The sequence below is a fragment of the Desmodus rotundus genome, chromosome 3 (assembly GCF_022682495.2).
Source record: "Desmodus rotundus isolate HL8 chromosome 3, HLdesRot8A.1, whole genome shotgun sequence".
NCBI classification, from domain to species: Eukaryota; Metazoa; Chordata; class Mammalia; order Chiroptera; family Phyllostomidae; genus Desmodus; species Desmodus rotundus.
In genome coordinates, this window is record NC_071389.1 from 116,018,754 (window position 1) to 116,041,598 (window position 22,845).

General features: G+C 36.4%; 1 protein-coding gene across 1 annotated transcript in view; it reads right to left on the bottom strand.

The window, feature by feature from the left end:
• Nucleotides 1–2,160: 2,160 nt before the first annotated feature.
• FERRY3 (FERRY endosomal RAB5 effector complex subunit 3) overlaps nt 2,161–22,845 on the bottom strand; it is a 48,938-nt gene continuing 28,253 nt past the window's right edge. Inside the window, exons 11-14 of the mRNA XM_024569637.4 lie at nt 19,144–19,346; nt 3,908–3,965; nt 3,262–3,329; nt 2,161–2,663 (exon numbers count right to left, since the gene is read on the bottom strand). Of these exons, the coding sequence (XP_024425405.2) occupies nt 2,571–2,663; nt 3,262–3,329; nt 3,908–3,965; nt 19,144–19,346 (422 nt within the window). The 3' untranslated portion in view covers nt 2,161–2,570. The remainder of the gene's footprint in view (nt 2,664–3,261; nt 3,330–3,907; nt 3,966–19,143; nt 19,347–22,845) is intronic.

Below are 22,845 nucleotides of genomic sequence, written 5' to 3' on the forward strand. Positions count from 1 at the left end.
AATGCAGACTGGTGCAGCCACTGTGGAAGACAATATGGAATTTCCTCATAAAACTAAAAATGGAACTGCCTTGTGACCCAGCAATTCCACTGTTTCTTTTGAAACACAATTCAAAATAACCTATACACCCATATGTTCACAGCAGCATTATTTATAATAGCCAAGTGCTAGAAACAGTGTAAGTGACCATCGGTAAATGAGTGGATCAAAAAAACTTGTACATATACACAATGGAATACTATGCAGCAAAAAGAAAGGAGAACTCCTACCTTTTGTGACAGCATGAATGGAAATGGAGAGTATTATGCTAAGTGAAATAAGCCAGGTGATGAAAGACAAATACTATATGATCTCACCTGTGCGAGGAACCTGATGAACAAAAGAAACAAATGAGCAAAATAGAACCCAAGGCATGGAACCCAAGGAACAGGCTGATAGCGGCCAGAGGGGCAGGGGGAGGGTACTAAGGGTGGAAAGAAGGTGAAGAGACTAGTCAAGGAACATGTATGAATGACCCATGGACATGGACAAGGGTGAGGACTGACTGTGGGAGCAGGGCATGGGTGGAGAGCAAAGGGGGAAAGTTGTGACAACTGTAATAAAACAATAATAAAATATTTAATAAAAAATAAATGTATATAATTAGTGCCTTAACTTATGTATTTGTTATTAGCTTAGTGTTTGGTGTGCCTTCATATCAGTGGTAACATCATAAGCATTATTCTAATCTCACCATTTCTGTATGTCTCATAATGTAGGACCATGTGAGTAATGGATATGTAAACCACATCTTCATTTAAAGGCCAAATAGAAACTTTAAATTGCCCTGGAGTGAAAGCCACCACTTTATAAATAATTTAATAAAACATCCTTGACAACACAAAGGAAGCGTTGGGCAGCTGCTGTCACCAAGCTTCTGTGAATGGACCCTAATTCCTACACCGTGACCCTGGATGCATCCTTGAAGCTGCTGACTACACACTTAGTCACAGAAATCCGTGCAAAGATTCTCAACACCTCTTTTTCAATGCCTTTTATTGATTGACCCTACTACACCCACCTCTAACATAACCTGTCACATTATAAACTCATACGGTCTCTGACGCTGCTCCAGTGCAGCCCTATTTTTTACCTCTGTGTACTTTCCTTTGCAATCTAATCAGTCTTAATGGTAACAGTAGTGCCTAGAAGATGATTTCTTGCTCTAATGGCAGAATACCTACCTTTTTCCTGATGGGATCATCAGCTTCCTTGGAAAAGAATTTGGAAAGTGTTAGTGTGTAATGGATACAGTCTGGAGTGGGTGTACTCCATAGTGTTGTTACTTGGACAGGCAGTAATAGTCATTTCCTTGAGTAAAAAATCAAGACACATTGTACGTTATGGGGAAGCATTTTGCATGCCAAAAGTTTTTCCAAGTTATTATATTTAGGCACATGAACAGAGTTCTTTTTGTTTCTTGGAATCAAGATATGCCATTTTATCATGTCAAAAGTCCTCTATATCATTCCATTGGATGGTTACAACATCCATACAATTAGAATTTGATGAAACTATTACTTTTGTAAATGCCTTTGTCAATGTAGTCACTCCTCATTGCAAATGCTATAGATGGGACACAGAAGTGATAAGCTGCATTTGAAGAAGTATTTCTATAAGGAAAGACAATGGAAAAGAGGAACCAGAGCAGAGACAGAAATAGGGACATAATTATCAGCAAAAAAATGCAAACAGAAGAATGGTTAAGGAAGCTGAAAATGCAGAAAGCAGATGGAGAAATAAAAATAATCCTAATTGTCTGACTGTCACAATGTTGATGGGCGCTGAAATACTGCCAGGTGCTGGTTTAGACCAACTTTCCTTTGGGCTTACAAATAAGGACATTATCTTCCCAGATCATGAAATGTTACTAACAGACAAGGACAAGTCACATGGGGAAAATGAGTCAGAGGTAAAGAATCAATGTCTTTTTCTCACTACGAACTTATAAAACCTTACAAAGAGTACATTAAAAGCAAGTCGAAATAGGATAATTTTAAAAAGTATATCTCCTATATTTGTGTTTCTACAAAATGATTTTCATAAGACATCCATACTTGCAATGTATATTTAAGTGCTTTTTAATTTTTATTTGACAAATAAGATAGAGGAAAGATTTTATTTGTATGCTTAATTAACCCTTGTACCTGACAGGATTCATACCTTTGGGAAAAGACAAGTGTCTTCATAAAATGCAGTGAACACTCTCCTACATCAAGTGTCCGTGAGTGATATATAGGAAGCTTTATCCTATTAATATCTGCAGATAGGATATGACAACAGGAAAAAAGAGACACTTTTTTCATAAAGAGACTTCAACAATAAACAAATACGTAAGGGGCTGATCACTAGCCTGTATGGTAGAAGAATTTTTGGAGGGTTTAGCAGACATCTATCATGATTTGATTTGTAGCTTGGGTTGTAAGTTCTCTTTCTGGGCATCTTTTGCTTGACAGAGTCCCAGCATAGCTCAAGGTCCTGGAGGGAGAGCGTGACAATCCTCTCCCGCCAGCACGTTGATCCACGGAGCTTCAGTGCTTGGATGTCAGAGTCAGTGTTGATGATACTCGGAAGATCTGAGGAAGCATGTTACTAAGTTGATAAAACATTTCTTCAGAAATACTCTGTAAGAGGTTTAAAAAATTTGTTAAATCATTGCTGATTTTTTAAAATTTTAAAGTATTTTAAATTATGGAACTAATTCTAGGTATGGAGGACAATATGTAAAAATTATCTTTCATGACTGCTATTGCACAGCTAGGGGCTGGGGGTGATTTCCTGACTCTGTCCTCAAAGAACCTATGTTGTTCTATCAGATGACAGGTCTGATGACCAGAAAGACCCCTACATAACACTAGTGTAATCAATAATAAAAATACCACTAATTTGCTATGGTCTGCACAGAATACAGAACCATTCTCTGTTAATGCCTTTATTTATGAACTCTTCAAAATCTATGTAACATAAATGTGGAAAAAAAAAGGAAAGATAAGTTTGGTTTTGGGGGTAACTAAAAAGATCCCAGGAGTGGTAGATGCTAAACTAACATCATTGACAATAAACTAAGTGTGTTTATGGCATCCAAACACTTTCCCCATAAGAAAGAGGAATCTGTTAGCATTTTGTTATGTTATACTGAGTTTAGGGCAGTGTGCTCACTGTATCTGAGAAAAGTAGTGTAACAGAGATTAAATTGGGGTGAGCTATATTAAGATAACACACCTGTGGTACCAGAAATTGCACTGTCCTAGAAATTCCTCCATCCCATGAAGCCATTTCCATCATGAAACCTAAAACAGAACAATAGACTTTGCTGAATTATGAGTCCTGGTCTTCAAACCTAAAAGTCCTTATGAAATAAACTGAATTTTCATTGTGGGGCTTCATGTATTGACTTTTTAGGTAGTCACTCACTGTAAGAGAGGCTAAGCCTAAAGGACAAACTTCTGCAATCCTGAATTTTCTATGCCAGAGAGGTTTACTGTCACTGTGTCAACACACTCTTACTTAGGATTTCTCAAGTCTTATTTACTCTCCATACAACACAGTCAAAACAGGTATTGAGGCCTAATTCAACATGTGGCTCTAATTTTTTAAAAGAAAATAAAAGGCAATAAAGAACAAGCTATAATCAGGGCAAACTATAATTAACATCCAAATATCCTGTATTATAAGAGGGTTGAATATTTATTTTGTGACTACAAAAAGATAAGTAAAAAAAGCACGTCATGAGATATTTGCTTGTTAAACCATTTAACTGAGGCGCTAGATGACAGGAAACTTTCACATTCTTTCTCCTGGGTTGCTTTCCTTTCAGTATTTGGGAGGAAGAAATGCAGGTCCTCATAAAATAAAAGGTTACGCTCACCTTTGACGCACTTAAACACAAGTTCTGCTCTCTTTAAGCACCATGGTATAGTCATTTCCTAAGAAAAGAAACAAAGCGAGTCTTGTTTCTAAAAGAACTCTGTAAAAAAATATACAGTCAGACTTAATACATAAGGTTGATCATCCAGTTTGTGAACAGATTTAGGTAACTCAGTTAATTTCAGCTGGATTTCTTTTGACTTTTTAGGCATATGACTTCTTCCATCTGTTATACTGTTATGCTGTACTTGTAAAATGCTAATTAGCCTAATAAGTATAATTTTTAAAACAACATTGTAGGACTCGACTGTGGGAATGGGGGTGAGGGATGGGCAGAGGGGGGCAAAGGGGGAAAAACTGGTACAACTGTAATAGAATAACAAAAAATGATTAAAAAATCTTTCTAGATAATTCTAAATATAAATGATGTAGAAACTCCACCTACTACTCTCAATATATTAATGTAAGTCTATTAAATTATACAGGATTTGAAAAAGCAATACATTAAACATTTTTATTATGTCATTACAGAAATAATAAAAATAAACAAACATCCCATCCCAGCCACCTAACAAACCAAATGCATTCATTTTTCTATGTTTCTGTCTAATAATCTTTGGCCAAGTAAGCACATAAATACCAGCGCCAGACTCTAACCAATACATTTATACCTTCCCACAGTTATGATGAGTGATTATACCATTTTTAATTCTATTTCTTTTCACTATTATCAGAATTATTTCCTCATGTTCCATGTCTTCATAATTATAACAATAAAATGTTTATTATTTCATCACAGTGATTCTCAGTCTTTCTGGGCCTCAGAATTCTTTTACACTCTTAAAAATCACTGAGTACTCCAGTGAGCTTTTGTTCATGTGGATTATATTTCCTGATATTTATTGCATTAGAAACTAAAACTGATAAAAGTCTTGCTGACACCCAGAAGAGGCCAGGATTCTGGGGAATCTCCAGAACACAATTTAAAAATTTGTTTTATTGAATTAATATGCCATAATTTATTTAAACAGTACTTTATAGCTAGATTTCCATTTTTGTTAATAACATTGCAGTGAACATATTGATGTATATGCATCTGTAAATGTACATCTATTTATATCTTGTTTTTGAGTAATTTCTTGGGATCCTGATTTCTACAGATTAGTGAAATAAAATTTATGTTCTTCCCTAAAAGGTTTTATCAATTTACATTAGCCATTAGTAATGTGTGAATCATCAAATCTCACCATATGTTTACCAGCATCTGGACATTTAATTATTGCTTAAAATATTATTCAACATTATTAGTAATTTAATAGATTCAAAATGGCATTAGCTGATAGTTTTAAAAAAGAGACTTTATTTTTTGAAATAGTTTTAGGTTTACAAAAAAATTATATACTCCCATACTCAGTTTCCCCTATTATATACATTAGTTTATTACCAAAAGTGAGGCCTCTAGCTACCTATCAAGAATAAAGAGAACAGACTGTATCACATAATGACAGGGAAATCCTTCAGCAATTCTAATTCACTATAGGCTTTCAATAAATTCTTTTCTACACTGTAAAATAATAGTTGTGGAATTACAGAAATTCTTCTGGTCATGATCTTAAGGTGAAATAGCAAACACACACACACACACACAAGGCCCCATTTTAACAACTAACTAAAAAGAAATTTTAATGAAAGAACCTATAATTTCATTTAGGAAATGTTTCTAAACAAGTAAGGTCTCCCTATTATTTGAAGAGCCAGAGAGAATTAAGAAGCCACAGAAAGAAGCAGCTGTAGAATCTGATCTTCCAAGTACCCTATGTACCTTTACAGAATATAATCATAACACTGTCAAATTGTCGTGATCTCACTAAAGGGTTTCTATTTGCTGTCAATGAAAAATAAAGCCCCGAATACATTTTTATTCTTTGTACTGAGTGTATTGTTTTCTTTGTAAATGCAGTACAATGAAGAAATCATTCACAGCCAAAAAGAAAAGCACTATCGACACATTATTATTAACTAAAATCCACAGTTCATGCAGATTTCCTTAGTTTTTACCTAATGACTTTTTCTGTTCCAGGATCACATCCAGGATACTATACGATATTATGTCATATAGTATCCTGGATGTGATCATTATGCCACCTTGCCTATGAGCTTCTCAGACTTATTTTTGATGACTTTGAGAGTTTTGAGGAATGCTGGTCAGGTATTTTGCAGGATGGCTTCTTTTGGAATTTGTCTGATTTTTTTTTGGTGATTAGATTTGAGGTATGGATTTTGGTAGGAAGACTACAGGGGTAAAGTGTCATTTTCAATACATCATACCAGGGAAACACACTATCATCATGATTTATGACTGTTGCTATTGACCAGGATCACGTGGTTGAAGGTAGTGGTTTTCACATTTCTCCACTGTAAATTTACTTCCCCCACCCCCTGACATTTTCACACTATACTCTTTGGAAAGAAGTCATCCACTGTGAGCAGCACACACTTTACAGGTGAGGATTTTTTTTGGCCTCCTCCTTAAGAATGGAGTAGGTACAAAAAGTATTTGAAATTCTTCTATATGGGAGATTTGTTCATTCTCATTCATTCATTCAATCATCTGTTTAATCAGTATGGACTCAAGGATCTTTTCTTTAGATGTTGGGTTGTAATTCAATGATTAGCAATTACCAAACTGTTTCTCAATCTTATTCTAATTGACCTTTCTGACATAATTCACGTTAGTGACCATTCCCTTTTTTCATGAAACTTGCCGACCCCTCTTGGGGACTGACGTGTCATTAAATTATCCTGGTTCTTCACCAAACTCTAAAGGTCTTTGGACCTCATGCCAATTACTGCTATGGCTTCCTATCTAGTTTCCTGGATGCCAATACTCCCCGCCCTCAAACCATGAATTTGGCTACTTTATCTTAAGTACATTTATGATATTATATTCCTGTTTAATAACTTACAACTGCCTCCTGTTGTCTCATGAATAATATCTAAGACTTTCTTTCAGTGTTCAAGGCTATTTACATTGGGACCAAAACTACCACAGCTTCTAGACTTTTACATTAAAAAACTGTTTCACTCAAGCATGTGTCTCCTTTGCTTGAACATGATCTGTAGTGCCTGTCCCCCACCTCACCTCCTCCCACTCTGCCTTAAGCCATTTCTTCTGCCTAGAGTGCCCTTCCTGTTATTTCCATCTGTTGAAATCTGATCTTCATTCTCCAATGTCCAGCTTAACTTCCTTCTCCCTCATAAAGTGTTCCCCCAGCTACACATGGTGTTGCTGCTCTCTGAACTCCAAAAGTACTTGTTTTTCTTTTATCTCAACAATCACAGTTTATTCTGTCCTTTTTGGGTGTGTGTGTGTGTGTGTGTGTGTGTGTGTGTGTGTGGAGAAGGAATAATAGGTAGGGAGACGGGATTTACGTTTTCTTAAGTTGTGTGCTCTCTAAAGGCAGGAACCACTTCTTATTCATCTTTATTACCTTTACAATACTTCTTAATACTGAGCATGTAGATGCTCTAAACTTAAGGGTGAGTGAATCATTGTTTCATTTATGGAAATTTAAAAAGAAAGTGAGTTACTCTATAGAAAAAAAACTTTGACAGGAAACTACTGTTTGTGACCAAGATATTTTAAGATTGATAATAAAAGGGTCTAGTTGCTGACAGGGCTAAAAAGTAAAGAATCCTCTTTTCCCAAGTTCTGGAAACTTATAAAAATGACTAGTAGAATTTTCTGATGTTTAAAGCTTCAAATTTCACAAAGAGGAACAGCTTTATAGGAGTACACATATGCACAGAGTGGCAAGGTTTTGTCTTCTGGTTTGCTGCTCCCTAGTTAAAAAAAAAAAAATGTATGGAGAGAACAAGGTGATTGAGAAATATCCACCTACAGCTAAGAAGAAATGCTGATAGCTCTTACAACTACAATAATATTTTACGTTTTCATGGAATTTTACAATATACATAATTTGCATTTCACAAGAAACCTTTCTAAATTTAAAAAAAAAAAAAGACACTGAGAAAGGTACGGTGAACCACCCAAGGTCATGGGATGGTCTGAGACCTGTGTTTTCATTTTCTTAACAGTACCTTCTGATGAACAAAGGTTTTAAATTTTAATTAAGTACAATTTCTTATTTTTCTTTTACGGCTTATGTTGTTTTGTGTCCTAACGAATCTTTGCTTAACCTGATGTCACCAAGGTTTTCTTTTATGTTTTCCTCTAGAAGTTTTATAGTATTATCTTTTATGGTTTAGGTCTATGACCCATTTGAAGTTGATGTTTATGCATGATGTGAGGTAAAAGTCAAGCTTATTTTTTTCTATATCAATATCCAACTCTTCAACACTAGTGGTTGAAAATACTATCTATCTCCCATTGAACTGCCTTGGCATCTTTGCTGGAAATCAAATGACCGTATTATGCATGGATGTATTTCAGGATTTTCTAGTCTGTTCCTTTGATCCACAGCCAATTCTTCTGCCAATGTCACACTGTATCGCTTATTATAGCTTTATAGCACGTTTTGAAATCAATTGGTGTAAGCTCCCCAACTTTGTTCTTTTTCAAAATTGTTTTGGCTGCTTTAGGTCCTAAGTATTTCATATAAACTTTAGAATCACCTTGTTAATATTTTCCAAATTGCCTTTGAAGGATTTTGAGGAATATTTAAGTCTGTATAGATCACTTTGAGGATAACTGGTATCTTAACAGTATTGAGCCTTCCAACCAATGAACACAGTATATCTCTCCAATTATTTAGGTCTTTTAAAATTTCTTTCAGCAACCAAAAGCCCAGTTCTGTAGTTGCTAGGTCACTTTTCATAGCATCTTTTAAAAAATTTATTTATTTTTTATTTCTATTTTTGCATCTTTTTACTTGAAGACATTTTAAGCTTATCTTCAAGTTTTTTAAAGGCAGTTGTCAACTATTTTATGGTATGTGTCTCACAACTCCAGTGCCTCAAATCTTTGTGTATCTGTTTATATGTTTGGTTGTTTTTGCTGGTTTTCAATCATGTTGTTTTATTTCCTTAAGGGCTTACTTATCTTTCACTTATGTTAAATGCTCTATTGAAGGATCTTATTAAGGAACAAATACTAAAAGTATAGCTGAATATTTGCATCACCTTAAAATATTACTGAAACACATACCATTTTTCAGAATACCATGAAAAGAATCAGAAGCAATTATTACTACTATTACTACTAGTAATAGAATTATTACTCTTTATACTACTATAAACAAGGTACTCATTTTTATATATAACAAAGCATTATCTGACAGTAACTTATTTTATAATCTGTAACTTATTGACATTTATGATTAGCCTCTGAATTATTTCAGGCTAAGGTTGAGCCTAAGCATCACTACTCACATGAGTATAACTAATGTGAATCTACGCCCAGAGCTTCAGTAGGGCTAGCTTTGAACACCAACATACAGAATACATTACTCCAATGTTTTAAAATAAGAATAAAAATGATAATGATGAAAGACTGAAGCACAAGTTAGATCAGGGAGGGTTCTAAAGGTCTGACCAAAAGTAGATGAGAAAAGATAATGAAGTCCTTTCAATGCCTCCATTCTCCAAAGATCATCATCACCTTTTACTCAATTATACCATGCTTTCTGGCTATTCTGTATGTGTGGTTAATAGCATGGGCTGCACAGTAAATACCTATGAGATGAAATTAAGAACTTGACACTCTACAGAATGGTGTGAATTAATGCATAATTTCATCAGTGTTACATAGAGAACACAGCAAAATACTAATTCATGACAGGATCCCAGCCCCTTTTTGAAGAGACATTTAATTTTTAGATGATATAAACTCTCATATTCCATTTACTTTAATTCTGCTTAGCAGCACATGAATTTGAAAGGAAATGTTAGAGTTACACACACGTACATCTGTACATATATAACCCTCATCGTTTTTAAATCTCCCATTTGTCTACATAGAGACTCCATCCCGAGCATCTTTGCAGTTTTTCTCTGATTAAAACCAGCACCAGAAAGAATGGCTTTGAGTACTTGGAAGAGGTAAAGCAGGCTTTAAATCTGCAAGGTCATGAAAAGACATCGTTTATTGGATGTCATCATGGGATATGGCCTGCAGTCTCACATGGAGCTTTCTTCTGGAAACAAATCTTAGTATACATTACACAGGAGATGGGGTATACAACATAGTGGGTCAGGTAACAGTGTAGAAAGTTTTGGATCATGAGTTCTAAGTAGTGGCAAAGTGACAATCATACTGTCACACTTGTGAGAACACATTATGAAAGAAATCCATTGAAAAAAGTAGAACAGATCATGTGAAACCCTTCAGACTTTGGAATTAAGGCAGAAAATCGGGCCCTATTGTTACTGTAAAACAGTCAGTCAAGCGGCAGGGGAGTCACTGCCCATTGGCCAAGATGGCAGCAGGGGGAGGTTCTTACACTGAGCCCGTGGAAAGCTAGGAAGACAACTGGATAGGAAAAAAGCCGTCCTCTCCCCATCCCTGTAAGAACTGCAGGCTTGAGCAGGAGGATTGAGATGGTCTCTGAGAGGGGAGTCCACCATTCTCCCAGATTGTGTGGCACCTGAATGAGCCTCTTTCTTTCCTTTTTGCACCTGCCTCACGAGTTTGGCTTTTTGTGGCGAAAGGCAGCTGAATCTCGGTTTTTTTTGTTAGATAACACTATGGCTATACTGTAGATGGTAAATGGGAACTGAATACACAGAATAAATTCTAAACTTGTGAAATTAAAATTAAAGTGTCGATTCTGCTTATAACTGCAGACAGTACCATCTACCTAAAGTTCATGGCCACACTTTGACTACTTAACTTGCATCTTCTGATTAGGGTAAGGCTACACTGCAGAGGTAATTCAGATTTAAATGGTATAATACTTTTAGGTCTTGACTGTATGTCTGGGAAGTTAGATATCAGAATTATTTTCTGAGTTTATCATCCATGAAGGAAACTGCAAGACTATTCTTTACTCTCAAGTATGTGCTGCTGAGGTACCTGAAGTGCATGTATTAATTCGCTTCACAGCCATTATCAAAAGGTGAGAACTAGTCTGGCTTTCTCATTTTTCACATTAAAAAACAATGGTGTAAGTATTCCCAAATACTTTGGGAAAGTATTTGGCTGTATCTACCAAAGTGAAACATATGCACACCCTGACACCTAACAATTCTATCCATAAGTATATACCCAATAGCAATGCCAACACGTATGTATTAGAATGTTCATGGCAATATTCGTCATAATAATCAAAACCTGGAGACTACCCGAATGTCCATAAATAGTAAGAAGGCTAAATAATTGTGTTCTAGTCACACAGTGGAATGATATACAACAATGTGAATGAAGTCTACAACCACAAGCAGTAATATAAATAAATTTCGCAAAATATTAAGTGAAAGAAGCCAGATACGGGAGTATGTACTATATAATTCATTTCACTTACACAAACTAAAAAAACACACTTAACTAATCCATGCCTTTCAAAGTGAAAATAGTGGCTGCCCCTTTGGAGGGACTGTGGTTTATGTGACTGCCAGGCAGCATGGGGGGGGGCTGGGAGGGAGCACAAGGGCGGCTTCCGGGGTGCAGGTAACGTTCTCTTAAATGATCTGGGTCCGGGTGCATTGGTGTTCCATTTGTGAAAATTTGAGATATACATTTATGACATGTATTTTCTATTTGTGTATTATACTGTAATAAAAAGTTAAAAACAAACATTGCCAACCACAAGAATTACAACTAAAATTCCCTAAGACTCAAATTATTCAATAGTAAAAATAAAGGAAAGTCAAGAACGCAAGGTGCTTGACGTGCAGGTTCATTCCACATCCATCAGGTTAGACTCCAGTGTAACACTATCTTCAAATCACAGAGACCTGCACAGATAAAGCTAGTGGTATCAGTATGTCTTTCTTCTTGCTGATAAGATTATTGTCTCCTTTCTTTTGTTTTAAAAAAACTGCAATTAGTTTCTACAGCTCTTTTTATTTACCACCAGATATTGACTGTTCTAGACATTATCATCACACACACACTAAAATGTGGTAACTGGTGTCTTCTAACTCAATGTGTGAGTTAGAAGAAAACAACACCTCAAAATGCTTTGGATCCTTGAGGAAGCCCGAGACAAATATTACTACCATATCCTGGGAAGTGCTGTCTGAGTTTACAGAATAAACTTCTTGACCTGAACAGATGTTTAAATACAACAAATGGTAAGATCATGGCTCAATATACTTTTGTGAATTAAAATGGATACTTTGAAACAAACTTAATGTTCTGCAGCTGGCTGTCCCAATTTAAAACATGTAACTTTTGTAACCTTGTGGGAGAAGGAATGCTGGTACTATCAGATGTCTGGAAGTAAATCTGAACTTAGTGACTTTTGGAAACACAGTTTTTGAGGATGTTTCCCACCTACATAAGACCATTTTTATAAACTGGTTAACCAGGAGTCCAGCTGCAGGAATGTTTAGATGTTTCCTTGTGGCTGGGATTCATCACAAACTTTCTTTGTTACTCCCCGAAGATACTTTTATAGATGTACTAGTAAGTGATAATAACAATGGCTAAAAATTCAAGATGGAACTAAGACTTTGTAAAGCTACAATGGGGAGGAAAAAAACCATGTTTATGTTATTCTTCCCTGATACCACATTAGGTATGACTGATCTCTACAGAAGCGAATGGAAGGAGAGATTAGGAAGTATGAGGCAACTTTCAGGATGGAGCCAGGATTCTCTTAATCAAAATGATGGCTCTGGTGAAAATACAAATGCACTATAAATGGAAAACCATTCAAAATCATCTTGTATTATATGGCATTGATTTGTGTGTGTGTGTGTGTTTACATAGGGATTGCATTTAAAAAAGAGGCCTCTCATAATCAGACTAAGTGGAGACTCAGTCACTCTAAAAGCAAACCCAAAATCTTTTACACTGCATACAGCACTTTACCATATAGCATTAACACACATCTTTCATTTTGGTAAATACTTTTTAATAATCAATGATCAAATTTCCTTCTGACATTCACAATATGCACTTACCAGGTTGGCACTCTCCTTTTTTTTTTTTTTTTAATGCTACCTCTACAACTAATGAAATTGAAACCGTAATCAAAAAACTCCCAACAAACAAAAGTCTTGGGTCAGACAGCTTCATAGGTGAATTTTACCAAATGTTCAAAAAACTAACACCTATTCTTCTCAAACTATTTCAAAAAATTCAAGAGGAGGGACCACTCCCAAGCTAGTTTTACAAGGCCAGCATTATCCTAATCCCCAAATCAGAGAAAGACACTACAAAAAAAGAGTATTATAGGCCAATATCCCTGATGAACACAGACGCTAAAATCCTCAACAAAATATTAGCAAACTGGATCCAGCAATATATTAAACAAATCACATACCATGATCAAGTGAGATTTATTCTGGGGATGCAAGGTTGGTACAATATCCACAAATCAATAAATATGATACACCACATAAACAAAATGAAGGATAAAAACCACAGGATCATATCAATAGATGCAGAAAAAGCAACTGATAAAATCCAGCACCCATTTATGACAAAAACTCTCAGCAAAGTGGGAATAGAGAGAACATACCTCAGCATAATAAAGGCCGTATGTTACAGACCCACAGCCAACATCAATGGGCAAAAACTACAAGTGTTTCCCTTAAGATAGGGAACAAGACAGGGGTGTCTGCTTTTACTATTCGTACTTAAAATAGTACTAAGAAGTCTGAGCCACAGCAATCAACAAGAAGGAATAAAGGGCATCCAAATTGGAAAGAAAGTAAAACTGTCATTATTTGCAGATGACATTATACTGTATATGAGGGGGGGACCAAAAAGAGAAGGAATTTATAAAAAATTGTGTATTTATTTTACATGTTTAAACTTTAGTCACCTTCAAAGTACCCTCCATGTGATGCAATACACCTATTCAGACATTTTTCCACTGCTCAAAATAGTTCTTGAACCTGTTGATTTTGATGCCTTTTTGTGCTTCTGCTATTTTTTATTTCACTTCTTCCATATCAGCAAAACGTTTCCCTTTGAGGAATTTTTTTCATCCAGGGAAACAAAAAAAGTTGTTCAGGTGAACAGGAAGGATGGGTGGGGCACAGGGGTCATGTCATTTTTGGTCAAAAACTGCTGAACACTCAGCATGGTGTGGGCAGATGCGCTTGTATATTACCCATCATGAAATGGGCAAATGTGTTGAAAGAATCTTAAAAAAAAAATTCACTGAAGCCAAACACAACCTCTCACAACACCACCAGCTGGTACACCGAAACAGATGGGCTCCTAAAACACTCATCCAGCTGGAGAAGCCTATACTACATGGGGCCAGCTCTCCAGAAGATAATTCTGTTTTTTTTGGGTTCTCCCCTCCCCTCATATAAAGAACCCTAAAGATTCCACCCCAAAACTACTAGCACTGATAAATGAATTCAGTAAAGTAGCAAGATACAAAATAAATATTCAGAAATCAGCTTCACTTTTATACATCAATAATGAGCTATCAAAAAGGGAAACTAAGAAAACAATCCCATTCACAATTGCTTCGAAATGAATAAAATACCTAGGAATACATTTAACCAAGGATGTAAAATGACCTGTACTCAAAAAATTATAAGACACTGAAGAAGACACGAATAGGTAGAAGTATATACTGTGCTCATGGGTAGGAAGAATTAACATTGTTAAATTGACCATTCCATCCAAAGCAATCCATAGATTCAACACAATGCCTATCAAGATACCAATGGCATAATTCATAGAACTAGAGAAAATATTACAAAAACATGTATGGAACCACAATAGCAACAGTTATTTTGAGAAAGAAGAAGAGTATTGGAGAAATCACACTACCTGATATCAAACCACATATACTTCAAGGCCATAGTAATCAAAACAGCATGGTACTGGTATAAAAACATACAGATAGATCAATGAAACAGTATAGAGAGCCCAGAAATAAACCAATGCCATTATAGTCAATTAATATTTGACAAAGGAGACAAAAATATACAATGAAGTAGAGAGTCTATTCATGTGGGGAACATAGGACAGATATGTGCAAAAAAAAAAAAAAAAAAGAAAATAAAGAAACTAGACCACCTTTTCTGGGGGGGATTTAGGCCTCTAATTCATGCTTTGCCTGTGTTTATACTACACTTCTTTTTCTTATTGGCTGATTAAATTTTTTTAAGTATATTTTATTGATTATGCTATTAAAGTTGTCCCATTTTTTTCTCCCCTTTCTCCCCTTCCTCCCTGTACCACCCCCTCTCCAGCATCTCCCCGCACCCCCCGTTAGTTCATGGCCATGGGTCATACAAATAAGTTCTTTGGCTTCTACATTTCCTATACTATTCTTACCCTCCCCTTGTTTATTTTGTGCCTACCATTTATGCTTCTTATTCCCTGTACCTTTTCCCTCCATTCTCCCCCCTCCCTCCCCACTGATAATCCTCCTCGTGATCTCCATTTCTGTGATTCTGCTGCTGTTATAGTTGTTTGCTTAGTTTTTGTTTTTTAGGTTCAGTTGTTCATAGTTGTGAGTTTGTTGTCATTTTACTGTTCATAGTTTTGATCATCTTCTTTTTCTTAGTAGGTCCCTTTAACATTTCATATAATAAGGGCTAGATGATGGTGAACTCCTTTAACTTGACCTTATCTGGGAAGCATTTTATCTGCCCTTCCATTCTAAATGAAAGCTTTGCTGGATAGAGTAATCTTGGATGTAGGTCCTTGCCTCTCATGACTTCAAAACTTCTTTCCAGTCCCTTCTGGCCTGCAAGGTTTCTTTTGAGAAATCAGCTGAGAGTCTTATAGCAACTCCTTTGTACACTAACTGTCTCCTTTTCTCTTGCTGCTTTTAAGATTCTCTGTTTATATTTAATCTTGGGTAATTTAATTATGGTGTGTTCTTCCTTGGGTCCAATTTCTTTGGATTCTCTGAGCTTCCTGGACTTCCTGGAAGTCTATTTCCTTTGCCAAATTGGCAAAGTTTTCCTTCATTATTTGTTCAAATAAGTTTTCAGTATTTTGCTCTTCCTCTTCTCCTTCTGGCAGCCCCATTATCTGAATGTTGGGACACTTAAAACTGTCCCAGAGGTTCCTAAGCCTCTCCTCATATTTTTGCATTCTTGTTTCTTCATTCTGTCCCGATTGGATGTTTATTTCTTCCTTTTGTTTCAAACTGTTGATTTGAGTCCCAGTTTCATTCCCTTGACTGTTGGTTCCCTGTATACTTTCCTTTATTTCACTTTGTGTAGCCTCTTTCTTTCTTCATTTTGAGATCAAGCTCAATCAATTCTGTGAGCATCCTGATTATCAGTGTTTTGAATTCTGCATCAGATGGGTTGGCTATCTCCTCATCACTTGGTTCTTTTTCTGGAGTTTTGTTTTATCTGTTCTTTCATTTGGGCCATATTTCTTTGCCTCAGCACACTTGTTATGTGGTAAGGGGTGGAGCCTTAGGCATTTGCCAGGGTGGGGAAACCCTCTTTACTGCCTTGTGGTGCTGTCTGTGGGGGAGGAGTCAGAGAGGGAATGAGGCTGCTTGCTCTGCTCTCGGCCCACTTTCCGTCACTTCCCTTGCTTTCCACAAGTAGATTGTGTCCTTTCAGGTGCTGATATGCAGGTGGGTGGGTTTGTGTATGTTTTAGGGCCCTGTGGGTCTCTGCAACAAACTCTCATGTGAGGCTGGGAGTTTCCCCCACTGCCGCAACCCCCACAGCTTTTTTACAGCCAGGGGTTTTGAGACTTTAGTTTCCTGCCCCAAAACCCTTGGTTTCATGGTCTGTCTCACTCCCCCGTGTTCCTCCTGGTTTATCTGCACGCGAATGTGGGACTGCTTGGTCTTCCAGCTGCCATCTTACTGCGCATCCTCTCCACCTCCGCTGCCCAACTACGCTCCTCCTACCGGTCTGAATGAATGTTTCTTTAACTCCTTGGTTGTTGGACATCCATGCAAATGATTTTCTGGCAGTCCTGGTTGTTTGTTTTTAAATTGGTTGTTATCCTTTTTTTGGTTGTGTGAAACAAAGTGTTTCATTATATTCCTCCATTTTGGCCAGATCTATAGACAGATTAGACCACCTTCTTATACCACACACAAGAATAAACTCAAAATGGACTGAAGACCCAAATGTTAGACTTGAAACCTTGAAAATCTTAAAGGAAAACACAGGCAGTAAAATCTTGGACTTTTCTTGTAGCCACATTTTTTTCTGATATATCTCCTCGGGCAATGGAAAGACAAAATAAACAAATGGGACTATATCAAAATAAAAAGTTTTTGCACAGCAAAGGAAATCATCAACACAATGAAAAGACAACCCATCGAATGGGAGAACATATTCACTGATACATCTGATATGAGGTTAATATCCAAAATTTATAAAGAAACTCAACACCAAATAAACAAATAATCCAATTAAAAATGGACAAAGGACCTGAAAAGACACTCCTCCAAAGTGGATATACTGATGGCCAATAGACATATAAAAAGATGCTCGATATCACTAATCATCAGAGAAATGCAAATTAAAACCAGAGTAAGATATCACCTGACATCTGTCAGAATGGCTATTATCAATAAATCTACAAAAGACAAGTGCTGGTGAAGATGTGGAGAAAAGGGAACCCTCATGAATTATTGGTGGGAATGCAGACTATTGGCAGACACTGTGGAAAAAAGTATGGAATTTCCTCAAAAAATTAAAAATGGGACTGCCTTATGACCTAGCAATTCCAATTCTGGGAATTTATCTGAAGAAGTCTGAAACACTAATTTGAAAGAATATATGCACCTCTATGTTCATTGCAGTGTTATTTACAATAGCCAAGATTTGAAAGCAGTCCAAGTGTCCATCAGTAGATGAGTGGAAAAAAGCTGTGGTACATTTACATAATGGAATACTACTTGGCCATAAAAAGAAGAAAGTTTTACCCTTTGCAACAGCATGGCTTGAACTGTAAAACACTATGCTAAGTGAAATAAGCCAGTCAGGGAAAGGTAAGTACAACATAATTTTACTCACATGTGGAATATAATGAATAAAACTAACAAGCCAAATAGAGACAGACTCATCAGTAGAGAGCATGCTGACAGCTATTGGAGGTGGGAGCTGGGTGTGGTGGTAGAGCAATTGAGCAAAAAAAGAAAAAGGAGACAGAATTCATGTACACGACAACAGTGTGGTCACTGCCCAGGGAGGTGGGAGGGGGAGGTGGAGGAAGGTACAGGGGTGATAAATGGTGATGGACAGAGACTTGATTGGGGTGGTGAACACACAATACAATATACAGATAATGTGGTGTAGAATTGTGCGCCTGAAACCTGTATAATGTTAGCTAGTGTCAACCTAATAAATTCAATTAAAAATTGCACCTCAAGACAGGCAAGCACCAACCTGCTGCTATGGGCCCTTCATCACCAGGCTGACCCCTGGCTCTCCTAGAAGGACTTGCCTGCATCCATTTGTTTTGAGACTGCTTTGTTCCTCCAGACCATCTGAAGCTGAATGTTTAGTCCTTATATTATTTTTACAACTTAGCTCCTCTGGACAGTTTTTATGTGAGTGAGGGAAGACAGCAGGAGAGAAAGCAGAGTCTTAGAGACTTTTTTTAAATATAAAGTACAATACTTAATAAAATGAATATTTTCTTATACCACATTTTAATTTTAGAGTCAGTATTTCTATTATCCAAAGAGCATCCTTGACAAAATATTGAAGTGAAGCTGGCTTCTCCCTGTCACCTAGCATCTCTTTCCCTTGTCTATTAATGCAAACTCAGAGAATACGAACTAATTTTAATGTTAACCAAAGCCAAATATAAATGTGGAGGCAAATCTAATGCTACTTAGGAAAAAAATGGAGAAGAAATAGAAGGAGGGGGGGAAGTAGAGGAGGAGTAGGAACATATGCCCTATTCAAAGCTAAAAATAATTTTGATTTTCTTGTTTACCTTCTATAGAATAATGCTATAATTCTCTGAAAGTAAATGGTTAAGAATTACTCATTGTTTTGTATTATATGCCACTCAATTCTATTAACCAGAAGGAATACAAAGGTGGATTAGGAAAAAAAATGCTTTTAAAATGTAAAGTAATTATTAGTATACAACATTAAGGGTTAAGATATTCATAAAATTATGGCATTTTCATATCTGCTCACCTCTGACATATCGTGCACCAGCAAGAGAGGAATACTTATTGTTGTGATGTCATGGGTACAGCAAACCTTGAGTATGTTTCGGAGTCCCATAATGGCAGGATCACGAGCAGTGATGTTTCCAGATTTCACATTGTCATCCACACAAAGATGGAAAGCAACATGGATTTCTGAGAGATTAGAATGCCGTGTAATGTAAAATTCTCCTGTGAACAACAAACAATCATGATTTTCCAACAGATAAATCACCGCCCTCAATGGACTGTATAAATGACTGTAATGGGCAATTGATGTATTAAACTAGTAGAGGTGTATCAGCAACTTACGTTGGGCTCAGCAAGCAAATGTAAGTACTGCTTCTAAATTCTTGGAAAGAGGTGATGAAAAAAGAGGCAATAGCTAATTTTGCATTAGGTTCATAAATTGGTATGAAGTGACCAACAACTAGTAAGTATATCAAAAGAGTCTTTGTCATCTCTATGTTGATGTAAATGCTCAAAATGTCCTACTTGACTCAAACTTAATATGTAAAAACAGGTTACTTGATTACCTGTCATCCCCACACCCTAAATCTCTTCTTCTCCATCTCAGTTTATGGGTCCAATTTCTGTCCAGTTATTTGCTCAGGACAGGAAGATAGCAGTTGCCCTTCACTACTTTTTTCTCTCAATGCCTCTTCCCAATCCCTAATCCAACCAACTCACCAGCAAATATTTTCAGTAATATCTCCAACAAATATCTCAAATCTGAGAGCTCCATTTTTGCTGCCATCACTCTAGTTCATGCTACCACCATCTCCCACATAGCTTTTTGCAATAGCCTCCTAATGAATCTCTCTGCTCCCATTCTTGCCCACCTACAAACCATTTCCACATTGCAAGCAAAATGATTCATATATAAATCAAATAATATCACTCCCTTAAAATCATCCAACATGCATATGCCACATACAGAAAATAATCTAAACTCCACTGTGGTCTGCAAGGCCTGTATGATCTGAAAATTGCCTCTCTGTTTGGCATCCTCTTGTCTCAACCTCCCTCTTCCTGTCCAGCCACAATGGCTTTTGTTCAGTTCTGCAAACATGCAGAGCTTGTTCCCAACTCAAGGCTGCTTCATAAAAGGCTGCCCCAAGATTCTTGTACGGCTGACTTTTCATTAATCATGTCTCAGATCAAAGGTCACCTTCTCAGAGAGGTCTTCCTGACTGTCCCAGCTGCTGGATGACTCTCTCACCCCTCACTTATTCTATTTCACATTGTTCTGTTTTATTCTTAGCACTGAAATTCTTTTACTGTTTGTGAGATTATTTTAAAGAGACCATTGTTTACACTCTATAACTATAGGAATTTTGTTTATTTTGTTTAACATTCTATCTCTAGCACATAGGACAGTACCTTGTTCATTGAATGTGGTCAATAAATATTTATTGAATAAATGAACAAATATTTTAGACTGAATGTTGGAGCAATAGTTATTGAACCTTAAAATCCATGCTTCCTATAATCATTTTTCCACTGTCTACGTAGCCACATTAGCTACACCAGCTTTTATATTCTGCAGTTTCTGTCGATATAAATAAAATAGAAAACATATAAAGAATATGTTTTTAAAAATCACATTGTTCCCTGGAAATTCTGATATGTCCTTCTAGGAAAGCTTTTTCTCTTCTAAGAAATACATTTCTACCACTAATGCCTGCCCTTACAAAATCTTTCCACCTTGGCTTCAAAGTCATTATCTCAGATTTTATTTATATTTACTTTTTTTTAAAGATTTTATTTATTTATTTTTAGACAGAGGGGAAGGGAGGGAGAAAGAGAGGGAAAGAAATATCAACGTGTGGTTGCTTCTCACATGTCCCCTACTGGGGACCTAGCCCACAAAACCCAGGCATGTGCCCTGACTGGGAACTGAACCGGTGACCCTTTGGTTCATAGGCCTGCACTCAATCCACTAAGCTACATCAGCGAGGGTGGATTTTACTTACATTTACTTATAAATACATAACACAGTTAAAAGTACTTAATGTACTTTAGCAAAATGTTTAACCATTACTAGTTACCAGTGTACATAAGCTATACCCAAGGATGCTGCTCATAGGCCCCAGGAAAGGGTCTTTTTTTTCTAACTAAGATAAAAGAATTAATTAAACAGAAAAATAAATTGAAGAAAGGACAATGACATAGTATCAAAATAAACTAGTCAAATAAAAAGTTAAAAAAATTGATGAAATATATTGATAGTTTGATTACTATTTCTTGGAAGGCAACACAAAACAGAGACAGCTTATCAGGAACCTAGTAAACTCCCTCAGAGAGAATACTCTTCTGTGTCCAACTACTGATAATTTAGGTGATAGAAGTCGTAGCATTAAATATAGGCTATGGTCCAGTAGTGAGGCAGATGACTTAGTGAATCAGTCAGGTGCTGCTAATCCCCAAACTGCACGGCTTCATTTGACCTTAGATGACTTGTCTCTTGGCCTCATTTTACCCATTGGTAAAATGAGGGTCATGGAGCTGGCAGTATCAAAGTACTATAACATAGTAGAAAAAGGACTAGATTGGGTGATAAGAAGATCTGGTCTGTAGCACTTATTGGATAAGTGACCTCGGATAAATCAGTTCACTTTATGGATTCTTTGTACTTTGTGTAAGAAATGAAAAAATACTGCCTGACTGCTTTCCCTCCAAAGTAGTTGTGAAAATTAGATCATATACACTGTAAATACTCAGATGCCAACAAAGCAAAACTACAGGTTAAAAATTATAGAACTAAAACTGTTTTTCTTTGCAATTTAAAAATTTTAAAGCATTTGTGATTTGGATCCTTTCTTTCTCCTGTCTACTTCCTAGCTGTGTAAGGCATCCTTTAACTAAATGGAAACCCAGATGTTATCAGCATATCTAACTGAGTAGCTTAATATTCCTTTGTTTAATGCAGACTTATAACATAACTTCCTGATTTGGTAGTGATAACAAGATACTAACCTAAAGGCTTTTTCCAAAAAGGAACAAGGAAGGAAATAAGTATAGCAATAAGGAGTTAAGTTGTTTTTTTTTTTAAAGACGCCGGTACTTCCAGAATAGATAATAAGATTGTCAAGCTTTAAGAAAGCCACAAAATACGGATGATTTAAATTATGGATCTATGATGAGAAATACAATGAATCCTGCCTCAATGAAGGTATTTTTAGATGGAGAGGAGGACAGTTTCCTGTTCCACAAAGTGAAGGAAACAGCATGTGGTAAGACAATCCTGCCTCTAACATTATCCACTAAGGTAGGATATCTGAAGGTGGAAGGAAATTCGGAAGCTGATGACCACAAGTTAACTGACAGGGACTGACAAGATAATACCAGAAATAGTTATGCTATTTCCTTAGATTAAAAGGGATGTGACCTACATGTAGAAAACACAGGAAAGGAAACGTGAAGAAAAAAGTCTTGGTTATTTATGAAGCTACAAAATTTACCATTTAGTTTAAAAGACTTTACACTTACACAGTAAACCAATAGGCCTCCCTTGCCTTGTACGCCCTGTCACCCAAGCACGACTAAGGATCATCAGAGTGAGCTCAGTCTGGAGGAGGACAAAGAGACTGCATTTCCAGTTTACATACTATATATTCAAGAATAATAAGGAAATTAAAGAAATAAAAAGTAAAAAAAATTGATGGGGAAATGGAAATAAGATTCTAAA